Source organism: Sinocyclocheilus anshuiensis, unplaced genomic scaffold, assembly GCF_001515605.1.
Source record: "Sinocyclocheilus anshuiensis isolate Anshui unplaced genomic scaffold, SAMN03320099.WGS_v1.1 scaffold79, whole genome shotgun sequence".
NCBI classification, from domain to species: Eukaryota; Metazoa; Chordata; class Actinopteri; order Cypriniformes; family Cyprinidae; genus Sinocyclocheilus; species Sinocyclocheilus anshuiensis.
In genome coordinates this window covers 37,550-51,208 of record NW_015548213.1, presented here as the reverse complement: position 1 = coordinate 51,208, position 13,659 = coordinate 37,550, and the positions used below count along the sequence as shown (strand labels likewise).

The following is a 13,659-nucleotide window of genomic DNA, read 5'->3' as shown; positions in this document are numbered from 1 at the left end:
GTGTGTGTGTGTGTGTGTGTGTGTGTGTGTTTGTGTGTGTGTGTGTGTGTGTGTGTGAGTGTGAGTGCTGAAAATAGTGAGGTTTTTGAATACAATACATGCAAGTAAGAATGGATGCATATATTCCTTGCATGTATTGTTTTCTTATGTATTGTATTCCTAACAAATGGATTTCTTCTTCTCTCTTTTTCGCAGCCTCTCAGTAAGTACCCACCACTCTTCAATGACATCTCTTTTTGGCTGCCGGCCGAAGGTTACACAGAAAATGACTTCTACGACCTGGTGCGCAGCATCGGAGGAGACCTGGTGGAGAAGGTCACGCTGGTGGACGAGTTCACACATCCAAAGTAAGAAATCCAACATGTCAGATACAGAAATGCTTAAAGGCAAAACCCATAACCGAACAAGCATTCCAGTAGCACAAGACTAAAATAATAAAAAATAATAGTTTTATTTACTGTGAAACGTTCTATTATAAAACAGTATGCTTAGCTGTTTATTTATTTTCTTTAATGGTCTTTTTAAAAACTCTAAAATAAGAAAAAATATCACTTGAGAACAAAATCAAGGTACTGTATTATGATGGGTTTTTTTCAAAGTGTATATTAAATCTTGTTTATGTAATCTTTACTCAAAATCTTGTTTTGAGTTATAACTTAACTTATTTATTTATTATTATTTTAATAATAGATTTTTAGGTGATCACATAGCTATGGTGGGTGTATAGACACTCCAGAAGCATGAGGATAAAAAAATACAGAAAATTATTTATTAAATGTGTTGTTCAGTGCTAAAGGTCCTATTCTAAGTCAGTACTTTTAGCTCTTTTTTTCCTCTAGAAAGAGATCAATTAAATTGAGAAGTAAAATGTAGGTGTGTTTTCAGAGAAAATATATTTTACCATAATTACATAATTTTTCTAGGTGAAGGGAAGTTGTGCAGATGAGTCTGTTTTATTTATTTATTTATTTGAAATATTTGTACACGATTGCAAAAATATAAATTTCACTTAAATTGTCAAAATAAAGTACATTCAAGTTTAATTACATTATTTAATGTATCCAAAAGTCTATTCTTTTTCATGGATGCTTGATTGCATGATTGATTGATTGATTGATTGATTGATTGATTGATTAATTGATTAATTGATTGATTGATTCATTCATTCATTCAAGCTGTTGATCCAACATGAAGATTTTAAGAAGTTGCTGTGTTCTGTCATTCATTTGTTCAGTTGTATGTCAGTCTTTGCAATCATTGTCAAAGCTAATGGCTTTGACAGGAGAGAATGCTAATGTTATTGCGCGGGGCCGTTGGTAGCACAGCGTTCACCTATTGACAAAAGAGGGAGGGGTCAACGATGCCTAATGGCTCGGTTTTGAACACTCCAGCATTAGGCTGCATTTCACATTGGACCGTGTTTGACAGGCTCTTCAAACACATTATCTCTTTCTTCCGTCGCCCATTCACAAACACTTTCACAAACCACAGAACGAGCCACGTGATTTTCTCTGAATGCAGTTCATACGGCACGGCTCTTCCTGAACATGTCTGTTCTTGTGGACTGCAGAGGCTGTGCTCGGGTTGCCCTTTGCCTGTTTCCTCACCCTGTGACATCAATAATTAATTTTTAAAGAGGATGAGAAGTTCACCTGTGGGCACAGTGGTCCGACTGTCCCAAGTCCCCTCTACTGGAATAGACCGCATGTGTGTGTGTGTGTGTGTGTGTGTGTTAAATGAGACAACGAGAACCTGCAGTGCGTAAAAAGAGCCGCAAACATTAATCTCTGTCCCTGCTCTTAATCTTTTTTAAATAGCAACCTTTTCCCTCCCCTTCCCCTAATGACATCCATAAATAAGATGACATCATGAGGTGCTGCAAGGGTGTAATAGCCCATACGGCAGCTAGAAATTGAAAGAGATTGGTGTTTGTTTTGCTCTTTTTCTAATTCGATTCAGCCCAGACCATTGTTTGTGCGTACGTTTCTTCGAAAACAAATATATTAGTTGAATCGTTTCTAGAATAGGTTGTGATTCATCATAATGTAAGTGTATTGCTGCTGCGGAAGTACTTTTCTAAGTAGCCGTAATGTATTGTGTGTGTGTGTGTGTGTCCTGCAGCTAATTTCCTCTTTATGATCATTTTGCTGCAGTTGCGTCAATGCCTGTGAGCTTTGCTTCATACTTTCTACAACCAGAGAGAGAGAGAGGGAAAGGGTGAGGGAGACGTCAATACTTACTTTAAACCTGTTCTCCAACTTCAAATCACTAATTACAGCGAGAGGATGGCCAATCACAGCTCATCTAGCCTCCAGCCATCTCCGTCCGTCTGAAATGTCACATTCGCAATATTGTCCCAATCATTTTCTCTGGTTTTCTCTGCGGTACTGCTGACCTGGGCAGTTTTGAGAGCTGTTAATATGATGAGATTGGCAGCAAGTCTCCCATCATGCTCTTCTTCAGTGCGGTGAGGAAGATTCTGGCATTAGATGTGCCCTCAAAGAGCCATCGGAAACATAATGCTTTTCCTTTGTGCTCGCTGCTTCAGTTTTGACAACAATACAGCAGGGTTTTCCTTCAAAAATGACTAGATTTTTACATGTGACTCAAAGAAATGTGAGCGTTTTCTCATTCTGCAAAACAATGAACATCAAAGAATCCTCTTGTGTGTTTTCTAAACACTCTTGTCTGATTTTTTATTATATGGATGCATTTGTCCTTCTCTTAGAATAAATAGCAAATATGCTCATTTTAATTAAAACTAATGTCAATATGCTTTCGTCTTAATGGCAATGCCATTTTTTCAGGAAGTGAAGTTTTCAAGGACAATTCAAAGTCATCTTTTTTTTTTTTTGATTCTTAGTGGGGGACAATCTTACTTGTCAACCCTGTTACCTTACTTTTGTGAGAACAAGGCTTGCAAGTCAATTAAAATTGTAAAACTGTCCACCCTGTTACATCAACCTTTTTACCCTAATTTACAAACAAATTTAGTATACAGCTGATAATATAAAAGTGAACATTAACATATAAGCATTACATTCTCTTTCCAAAAAGTACTTAATAATAGTTTCACACCTTGAGAATAAGACTTGTAATGTCCATTTAAATTGTCCATCCATGTTATCATAACTCTGTAAAGTAAACAGTTGACAGTATAAAAGTGAACATTCAAATATCAGCATTAAATTCTCTTTCCAAAAGTTCACATAAAATTACAAAAAGTTTCACACCATGAGAACAAGGCTTGTATTGTCAATTTAAAGTTTAAAACTGTCCACTCTGTTACCGTCAACCCTGTAACCATAATTTTGTAAAGTAAACAACTGATAATAAAAAGTCAAAATACCATAATTAAATTCCCTTTTCAAAAAGTACTTAATAGTTTCACACCTTGAGAATAACACTTGTAATGGCAATTTAAGGTTTTAAAATGTCCACTCTGTTACCGTCAACTGTTACAATAATTTTGTATAGTACACAACTGATAATAAATAGTGAACTGTAACGAGTGGGGTGGGGCCGAGAGGCGTGGGAGCGGAGCGAGGCCGGTGGAGTTTAATGGTAATGAGCAACACCTGCGCCACTCACCGGTCTCGAGTCCCACGGAGGAGCTCCGGAAGGACAAAAGGAGGAGGGACGACAGTGGAAGACGAGAGAGGACCAGGCCTGGACTTTATTTTGTGTTTTGTGTGCGGCAGTCGTCCGCGAGGGGCTGCCGCTTTACTTTCATTTTGTGTTTGTTTATTTTATTATTAAAGTGTTCGCCGGTTCCCGCCTCCTTCCCATATCTACGAATTTGCTACATGAACATTAAAATATCGGCATTAAATTCCCTTTAAAAAAGTACTTTATAGTTTTACACCTTGACAACAAGGCTTATAATGTCAATTTAACTTTTAAAACTGTCTATCCGGTTACCGTCAACCCTGTTACTATAATTTTATACACAATTCCTAATAAAAAAGTGGACATGAAAATGTCTAAACTAAATGACTGTAATTAAAAAATTACAATAAAAGAACTAACTTTTCTTTCCAAAAAATACATTGTTTTTTTAGCCCGGAGAACAAGTCTTGTAATGTCGAATTAAGGCCCTATCCACACGAATGCGGTTATTTTTAAAACCGCAGCTTTTTCTACACGGTTAGGCCATTCGTTCGTCCACACGCAAACGCAGCACCAGGTCACTGAAACTGAACATTTTTGAAAACGCCTGCCAGGGTGAAGATTTTCAAAAACTCCGGTTTCAGTGTTATCGTGTAGACAGCGAAACCGGAGTTTTTGGCTTGTGACGTCAGAGCCTGCGCTGTTATCTCCACCTACTGGAAACTTTTTCAGGCTTCTGATTGGCCAACATGGCTTTACGGTTGAGATTATATTGCCACCTGTTGGTTTGGCATGCGCTTGACAGTGCGTCACAGCATGCGTTTGCTTTTTCATGTGGATGGAGATTTTTTTAAAAACGGAAGAAGGAAAAACTCAGTTTATAAAAATACCCGTGTACATGTGGACATGGCCTAAGATTTAAAACTGTCCACCCTGTTACCATCAACTCCGTTGACATAATTTTATATAGTAAACTGATAATTTCAAAGTGAACATGCAATAATAAGCATTCAATTATCTTTCCAGAAACAGATTTATGGTTTCTCAACCTTGAGAACAAGGCTTGTAAGGTCAAATTAAATTGTAAAACTGTCCACTTTGTTACCATCAACCCTGTTACCTTTCTAAAGGTATAATTACTGTGTGTTTCAATAAATATTGAAATGCAATAATGTAGCTTGGGATGGAACGATGCAGTTTATTAACATTTAAACACATGCTAGTGTGCTGTGCGTGATTTTCAGTGCATTAGGATTTGGTCAGGATGGTTGACTAGTTCAATAATCGTCCAACAACTGATGGTAGTAAATTAAGTTTTTTTTTTCTTCTTCTTGTAATTTATTTATTTACTTATTTTAGTACTGGGGTTGGGAATAAATTTAGAGGCACAAGTTCTTAAGGAGAGTTTTAGTGTGCTGCCATTCATGCCATCCGTTATGTTGCTCAAGCTATGCGAACTATATGAGATGAATTACACATCAAAGTTTAATACTTTTGCTCAGCAAACTTCTGAACTTAAGTGTGAGCGATAATTATAGTGATAGCACGCGCTACTAAAAACTGTATTGCATTTTTTCTAGAGACTCTATATTGCCGTGTAAATGAAAACAAAAAAATGAAACCAAAAGAGCAAAAACATTGCATAAACCAATACACCTTTGAACAGCGCAATGCATTTATCAGCACATCATTTATTTGTACTGTAATTCAATCAACTTTCCCAGCAGGCTATCTACTGACAGTAAGTAAATCCTACATGCTATCTGTTGCCTAACTGTATTTCTTGGTTGTACTGAATCCCTTACTGCAAATTCCCTTAACGACTGAAATGTAAAATCCAAAGGTGGGAAGTCATTCATAGTTAGCTGAGATAGCGGCATATTTTAGATATATTTGTGACACGCACATCCTCGGCGTGAGACAGCTTGAAAGTTTCATGCATGCCTATCATTTATTCCGTTTCCAAAAATGTTCATGGAAACATATTTGCTGAAGTTTTTGGAGGCTGAGTTGGCCCCATTGACAAATACAGTCTTAATGCTTTAACTTAGACAGTTAGAGAAGTGGTAAGTTACATTTTTAGAATAATATGTGCAGTGAAATAGGCATCTGAATGTAAAAAGGGCCAAATGCCACATTCACACTGAACTTTTTCCATCCGTTATATGATGGATGTCTATATCCCTAAGAAATGTCAAGGTATTAAGCTGTCCAGCAATAAACATTTCTGATGATGTGTAGCACCTGACATTCAAATCATAGTCTTTCCCAACTGTACAGCAATATACTGTATATAGAATTGAAATGTCACAGGAAACTTTCAATAGAACAGTAGTGAGAGGACATGGAAGCAATGCAAATGTTTAGTTTAGAAATGTTTTCATCTCTTTCAGTTCAGTTGATGTCATTATTGGTGTGACAGAAACTATTTATGCATGTTGCCAATGCAAATCTTGAAATGGTGAAAAAATGCAGTCCGAAAGTCTGAGACTACCAGAGAAAATCATTCTGCTGCATTCTCTTTTATTTATACACATTTTTATCATTTACTTTTAGGTACAAATCATGTACAAAGTTAAAGGAGTAGTTCACCCAAAATTTGCTGAAAAAGTCTCACACTCTCTCTCCTTTGCTCTCTTTCAACATGGAGTTGTTTGTGTGACATCAATAACAAATCTCACCCGAAGGGCACTATAATCCAACACAAATCTGCATTTATCGGCCAGTAACGCTGTCAGGTGTAAACAAGCAGAATTAATTTGGAAAGTTGACAGCTGTCAATAAATCTGACAGCTGTGGACAGGAGACCTGACGGAGAACTGCCAGATTTAGCTTGACTGAGCTCGTCAAAGCACTCTGATTTACGCTCTTCTGGCGTGATATAGTGCGATTTTCTGCTGGTTGGTGGGTTACTGTGAGGTTTGATTATGGGATATGTGTGATTGCCATCTGTAGTAATATCATATTTGAGAACATCAGCATCGGCTGCAATGACAAGACTAAGCGTTTTGAGGCCCTCGTGGTTATGTATTTATATATTGGAAGCATCACATCAAAACTGCATCATCAGGATTTATGTCATGCTGTGATCAACATTTGCTTTGCTGTCAAGCTGTTTGTGTAAAAAAAAAAAGAAAAGCTATGTGGTTGAGAGACACTAGCTCTTGAAGAAAACATCTACACTTGCTGCACTCTTTTTTATAATGGATATAATGGAATCCGATTGTTTCGAAAAAAGGTTTTAAATTTGCTGGCTGAATGACAGAGCGTGAAGGAGGGAGAGAAGATACGTGTCAAAAAGTGTGAACGTACATGACTGCAGTTGCAGCTAAGCACGGCCGGTCAGGTTAGGAGACAGTGATAGGAGTAAGGGATGTACTGCTAGCAAATGGTTGTCCTCATCAGCAGGCTGCTGGAAGAGCCAGACTTGTTAAAAATCTGCCCTCTTTGTCGGAAGCCCGGGGGGGATCCTTCCGGAAAGAGCTACAAGCCAGCAGGCTAATGTCTTCCACCATTACTGAGCCACAGTGAAAGAGACACAAGAGAGTGTGTATGTGAGAGAGAGAGAGTGCAGAGTGTATTTAATGGCCCATGGCTCAGAGAATGTCAACTATAGCCTTATGAATAATGGGGTGTTGTTGACGATGCAAAACTGCGCAGGGGAAGATGCTATGCATCACATTACACCTCACAATCACACTCACGCTCATACATACACATACTGGCACATTTATATCTCACACCTATAGAGTGAACTGTACTTAAAAAGGGATGATGTCAAATGTTTAGTCATATTTGACTAAATATTGGATTTAGGCATATACAGTGGTATGCTGCCTTCAGAAAGTAACACTCATTCATTATTTTATTCTGATCTCAAATTAAAGCACATTTAAAGGAATTTTTTTCCCACACTTATGAGTCATTGCACAATAAGACCAGGAACGTAGAGTAGAGGCATATTCCACCTCAGAGTGAACAGAAATGAAGATAAAATGAGATTTGTGAGATGTAAAATAAAAATTCCATCTCACAAGTGTGAGATATAATGTAGATTTACATTTCAAGTCACAGTTGGATGTTATTAAGCCACAATTATAAGAAATAAAGTTATAATTGTGGAATATAAAGTCACAGTTGGTAGATTTAAAGTCACAATTACAAGAAATAACATCATAGTTGTGAGATTTATAGTCACAGAAGACTGTGAATTTTTTTTTTATAAATAATAATATATAAATAGTTGTAAGATATAAAGCCGGAATTACAAGGAAGAAGTTGCAATTACAAGAAACGGTCACAATTCTGAGATTTAAAGTCACAATTACAAGAAATAAAGTTACAGTTATGAGATTGAAAACCACAGAAGGTACAAAGTAAGAATGACAAGAAATGTAGTCACAATTTTGAGATATAAAATAACAGTTAAAAGATATAAAGCCAGAATTACAAGAAATTAAATTGCAATTACAAGAAATAAAGTCAAAATTGTGAGATTTAAAAGCACAATTAAAATATATAAAGTCGGAATTAAAAGAAAAACTAAAGTCACAATTGCAAGAAATAACATCATGATTGTGAGATTTATAGTCACAGAAGATTGTGAAAAAAAAATGTATTAAATAATAATATATAAATAGTTGTAAGATATAAAGCCGGAATTACAAGGAAGAAGTTGCAATTACAAGAAACAGTCACAATTCTGAGATTTAAAGTCACAATTACAAGAAATAAAGTTACAGTTATGAGATTCAAAACCACAGAAGGTATAAAGTAAGAATTACAAGAAATGTAGTCACAATTTTGAGATATAAAATAACATCATGATTGTGAGGTTTATAGTCACAGAAGATTGTGAAAAAAAAATTGAATTAAATAATAATATATAAATAGTTGTAAGATATAAAGCCAGAATTACATGAAATTAAATTGCAATTACTAAAAATAAAGTCAAAATTGAGAGATTTAAAAGCACAATTAAAATATATAAAGCTGGAATTACAAGAAACACAAAAGTTGCAATTACAAGAAATAAAGTCACAATTCTGAGATTTAAAGTCGCAATTACAAGAAATAAAGTTACAGTTAGGAGATTTGAAATCACAGAAGATATAAAATCAGAATTACAAGAAATTTAGATTTCTCAGTTGATGGCCTCTTTAAAATAACTGTTAAAAGATATAAAGCCAGAATTACAAAAAAAAAATAGGTTGCAATTGTGAGATTTAAAGTCACAGTTGGGAGATATAAAGTCAGTTACAAGAATTAAAGTAACAATTGTGAAATATAAAGCTGAATTACGGTTACAGGTAAAAACAGACTTTCATACATTGCTGGTATTATTGTGCAGTGACTCACTGATGAATGTTCCAAAGCAAATATATGTTTTTTTTTTTCTTCGCATCTAGCAAAATTTCTGTAGCTCCATGGAGTAAAATAGCAGAAGCCACCTAAACAGCTCTCCAAGTAAGATGAATGTGAATGCCAAAGAACATTCATATTCATTCAGATTCTCCAGGTTTTATAAACCTTCTTGACCCAGACACTGAGACCAGACCATACCATCCCATCAAATTAGAATAACTGAGCCAGAACGGCGTTTGTCAAAGAAGTGACCAGGAGGCCAGTAAGAGTTGCAGAGGGAAGGCTGACATGGCAGAAACTCTCCAGAGATCAACAGACTCCTCTGTAGTTCACAGATTCAGTCTCTTTGGGACAGTGACCAGAGGGAACGACACTTCTGAGAAAGTCATGCCTGGAGATTGCTAGAAGCCTTGTGACAAAATCTGAAACCTTTTTGAAGAATATTTTGCCGCTGAGTTTTATAGCTCAAAAGCACTGTCTTTGACACCAAATAGATAAAGCCCATCCAACATTATCCTAAGGTGGGATCGCATTAGCAAAATTTCACAGGCAACAAAAGGTCCATAGTCTATTGTCAGTAGTGTAGTGATGAATTAAGCATAGCTCATGCAGAAGACACTTTCAAACCCAGTGGATTTCTGTTGGTCAACAAAGTAGATCCATGAGACCAACTCAAACTGATTGCAAAACCATTTTTTTTTACCCTTTTTTTATTCCCGATCATAGGGATTCCTATTGATGAAAAGTCACCAGTGTTAAATGTGGCCGCACCTTTACTGTCAAGCCTGAGTAGTTGTGTTCAAAATATGAAGATATGTCTTGAAATAAAGTATATTAGAGTTTTGGAAAATGCAGAGCCAGGGTGAATTCAGAAATGTGTTGAATCTGTTAAAGGGGGAAAATTACAGAAGAAAAAACTGGAGATGAGATAAGCAATGCATTTATAGTGTTTTGTGTAATTAGACCAGACAGCTGAGCTATAAATCTGGATTGAACCGGAAATACTCTGCGATGGCCAGTGTGAGGGACTTGAGTCAGTTCATGCAACTGTGGCAAGATTTTATGACAATACATTGTAATAATGATGCATTTTATTAATCAGCAATGTATCATTTAGTGGTGAGGCCAGTGAAGATGTAAGAAATCTAATCTCCAGCAGAAAAATCCTTATGGATGAGCCCTGTAAATGTCTTGGCATTTCCTCCAGTGAGAGGCATTATTCTGTAGTATACAAATTTTACAACCCTTTCTTCCCTCTCAGTTTTTGTTTGAGAAGGCCTGACTCATTCTCCTCAGTCCTCGTAAAAGCCGAGCCTGGGCGTTCTCATTATGAACACTGATGCTCAGCCAAAGGAAGGAGAGATGAATGAAGCGCAGGCTGACTCACTTCACTTTGACTGCTGTTTTGTCAGCTTTTACTCAGCGGTCGGACTTTAAGAGGTCTGGTCGCTCAGCTGCGAGGTTAATTAGACACCGCTTTACTGCAGATATGTTTATGGAGCAATCAGTGATGGAAAAAATAGACAGATCACACCACATACTGCATCACTACGCTGAGATTAGCATCTTAGAGAAGCATTTAGAGAGTCAGTTTGTGCTGCATCACTGTGGGTAGATGGTCCATACACTGATAGTCAACATCAAACAGCATTCACAATGCATTTAACTTCAATAATGTGACTCACAAAGCAGACAGTTCTGGTCCTGGATGCTGATTGGTCAATAAAATTGTTCTACATACATATTATACTATCAGCTATGACTGTTTCTGTGTGAGATGAGTCTTACAGAAACTAAGATGAGTCTTAGTTTATATTAATCTGAGCCGAAGATGGCACTTGATGAGCTTAACATTTATTTTGTTTTTATTTTTAATTCATATAAATTATAAAATATGTATTAAATACATTATAAATTATTAGTCTTAATAGATAGAACCTCAATGAATAACAGACGTATAATTACAGTAAATTAGAAAATATTAGTATTTTATTATTATTATTATTTGATAGCACTTAATTAATTTGCTCAATAAAATTTCATAAATATATGAAATCATAATGTAACATTTTAAAGTTTATTTAAATGATAAAATATGGTAAATATATTGCAAATAATTATTATTAATAAATAGATAGCACTTAATTTGCTTAATAAACCTAAAACATATATTACATTTAAATTTTTATTATTTTTTATTTAATTAAATTATACAATATGTTTTAATGTCAAATATAAAATGTGTTAAATATATTATAAATTATTATAATTAATAAATAGCAAAAAAAGAAGAAATTTACCAAATATATGAAATGAAAATGTTAATTGTATTTAAATCATGAAATGATATTTATTATTATTATTATTACTATTATTATTAATAAACACCACTTAATTAGTTTGCTTAATAAATATGTTCAAAATATATTAAATGCAAAAAAAATGACACTATATTATTATTGTTATTATATCATGTTGTTAGTCACACCATATTTGGGAATATTGTGTGAGAAATGAGAATTGATTTTATCCATCAGGATTTGATTGGATATTTTGGGTGAAAACAGGTTAGGTTAATGTTATTTTTCCCTGGATTACATCAGCAGAATAGAAAACCAATTTCAGAGCAGAGGAAGTTATTACATTTTGATGAAAGATTATGAAAACAAACATGTATTTATTTTTTCCTCTCAACAATATTATGCACTGACAAATCATGAACAATAACACAAGGAACACTTATTAAAAAAGAAAAAGGTGGGTCAATATTGATCGCTTTTTAAAAAAATATATATCTGAGAAATGTTAGACACATTAATGGTAATATATCAATGATCTAACAATAAGACAAGAACCCAGGAGTGTTTTACTGTAGGAGAGCGATGATATCGTCAGATGTAGGAGAACAAATTGGTTGTTCTTGAGCAGCAGTGTGAGCAAAGCTCCATCTGTATCTCTCTCCGTCTCTGACGTCTGTATTAACTCTGCACTCTCTCCTGCTGTGTGTATGAGAGCAGGCAGTGTTTAATGGCGTTAGCAGGCAGGAGTGAGTGTAATTGTGCCGCCTCTAAATTTATAGAGGCTGACAAGTCGGGGCCGGGGCTGCTGGGTAATCTCTGTGTAATTGAGGAGTGGAGGTCACCGGTGGGAGACGGCACTGCCCCGCCATATCCCACGGGCCCCTGTGTGTCTGTAACTACCATGATACAGTGCTTGCAGTGCTCTTCACTTTACAAAGTACAGTAATAGCACGAAAATGCTATTTGGCCTTATTATACAAAAAAAAAAAAAAATCAATCTCTGGATAAAGCAGACCTTTTGACACAAAAGGCCATTTTTCTTACTAAGCATTCTCTCTGTACAGTATATTAGGGCTGTCAGTGTAAACACTTTAATGCATGAGTTTAATGCTGTGAAATGTGCATTTATTCCGTTAGAACTGTTTTGTTTTGTGGCGACTAAAAACTGATTGAATTGTTTGGAATTGCAAGCAGAGCATGCACTTCTCAGTTTTAGGGATATTGTTTCACAATATTACTGTTATTACTGTATTTTTGATTAAATAAATGCAGCCTTGGTGAGCAGAAGAGACTTCTTTCAAAAACATAAAAATATTGTATTAAGCCCAAACTTTGGATATGCTAATCAGAGATACTATGCATCATAATACACTACATGACCAAAACATATGTTGACACTCCCTCTAAATAAAACATTTGGCTGTTTCAGCAAAATTACTAACAGGTGCATAAAATCAATCATACAGCCACAAAACGCCTGCAGACAAATGGGTCGCTGTCATCACGGCACTGTTATAGGATTCCACCATAAAGTGCTTTACTGACTCAAGCGTGGAAGAAGCCCAGAGCTAAACGCCACTGAACACCCTTCAGATGGACCGTCCTGCATTCACCAAGCATGTGTGCATGTGTTGTTTGAGTGTCCACATACTTGTGTGTGAAGGAATGACATTTGCCACAGTCTGAATGCAAAAACAAAATGCTTTAGGAAATAAGTGGTGGATTTTTAAAGATGCCAGTGTGTCTACCGATCTCCAGAGTCTGTGGCGGTGTGCAGGTGTGCCGTCGTCATGCTACCTGAGATGCAGCAGTCTCACAGATGAAACAGGTGCGACTCGTCCCAGACAAGCAGTCAGCTCGGCACCAGTCGCCGTCCTGTCAGAGCAGACCCCTTCAAATGGAGCTGTCACTTTATCACTTTGAAGGAGAGCGAGAGAGAAAGAGAGGATGGAGAGAGAGAGACGGCAAGTCCACCTGTCAAAACCGCACATTGCCATCGCTACAGAGAAGCGCCGCTGATGAGCTGGAAATACTCGGCGCGTGAGGCTGCTGTAAGACGCTGTGCGGAGAGAGAAAGAGAGAGAGAGATCTCACACGATTCCTGAGGTCAGATGAGATGAATTCTAGGACAGATGGAACAAAGACTTTCTGAGGCTTTCATCATTTGCTGCTAGACAATTGTCTCAGTTCATAAATAGACTGTGACGGTGACTGCCCACTTTTTCAGCAGCCTTGATATTTTTCCCATTCATTTTCTCCAAAGCCATTAAAAAAAAAAACACTTCAATAAATACTTGTAAGCCTTGAGCCAAATCTGCAATGTAACGATAAAAAAGTCATCTGTGGTTGCCAGAATTTTACCATAAAAAATACTGTAGCAACATTC

At 36.2% G+C, this 13,659-nt stretch overlaps 1 protein-coding gene across 1 annotated transcript in view; it reads left to right on the top strand.

The window, feature by feature from the left end:
* The window catches only part of LOC107653795 (phenylalanine--tRNA ligase, mitochondrial-like), a 94,511-nt gene extending 81,407 nt beyond the window's left edge, over window positions 1–13,104 (top strand). Inside the window, exons 6-7 of the mRNA XM_016440618.1 lie at window positions 196–347; window positions 13,032–13,104. Coding sequence (XP_016296104.1) covers window positions 196–347; window positions 13,032–13,074 — 195 coding nt within the window. The 3' untranslated portion in view covers window positions 13,075–13,104. The remainder of the gene's footprint in view (window positions 1–195; window positions 348–13,031) is intronic.
* The last annotated feature ends 555 nt before the right edge of the window (window positions 13,105–13,659 follow it).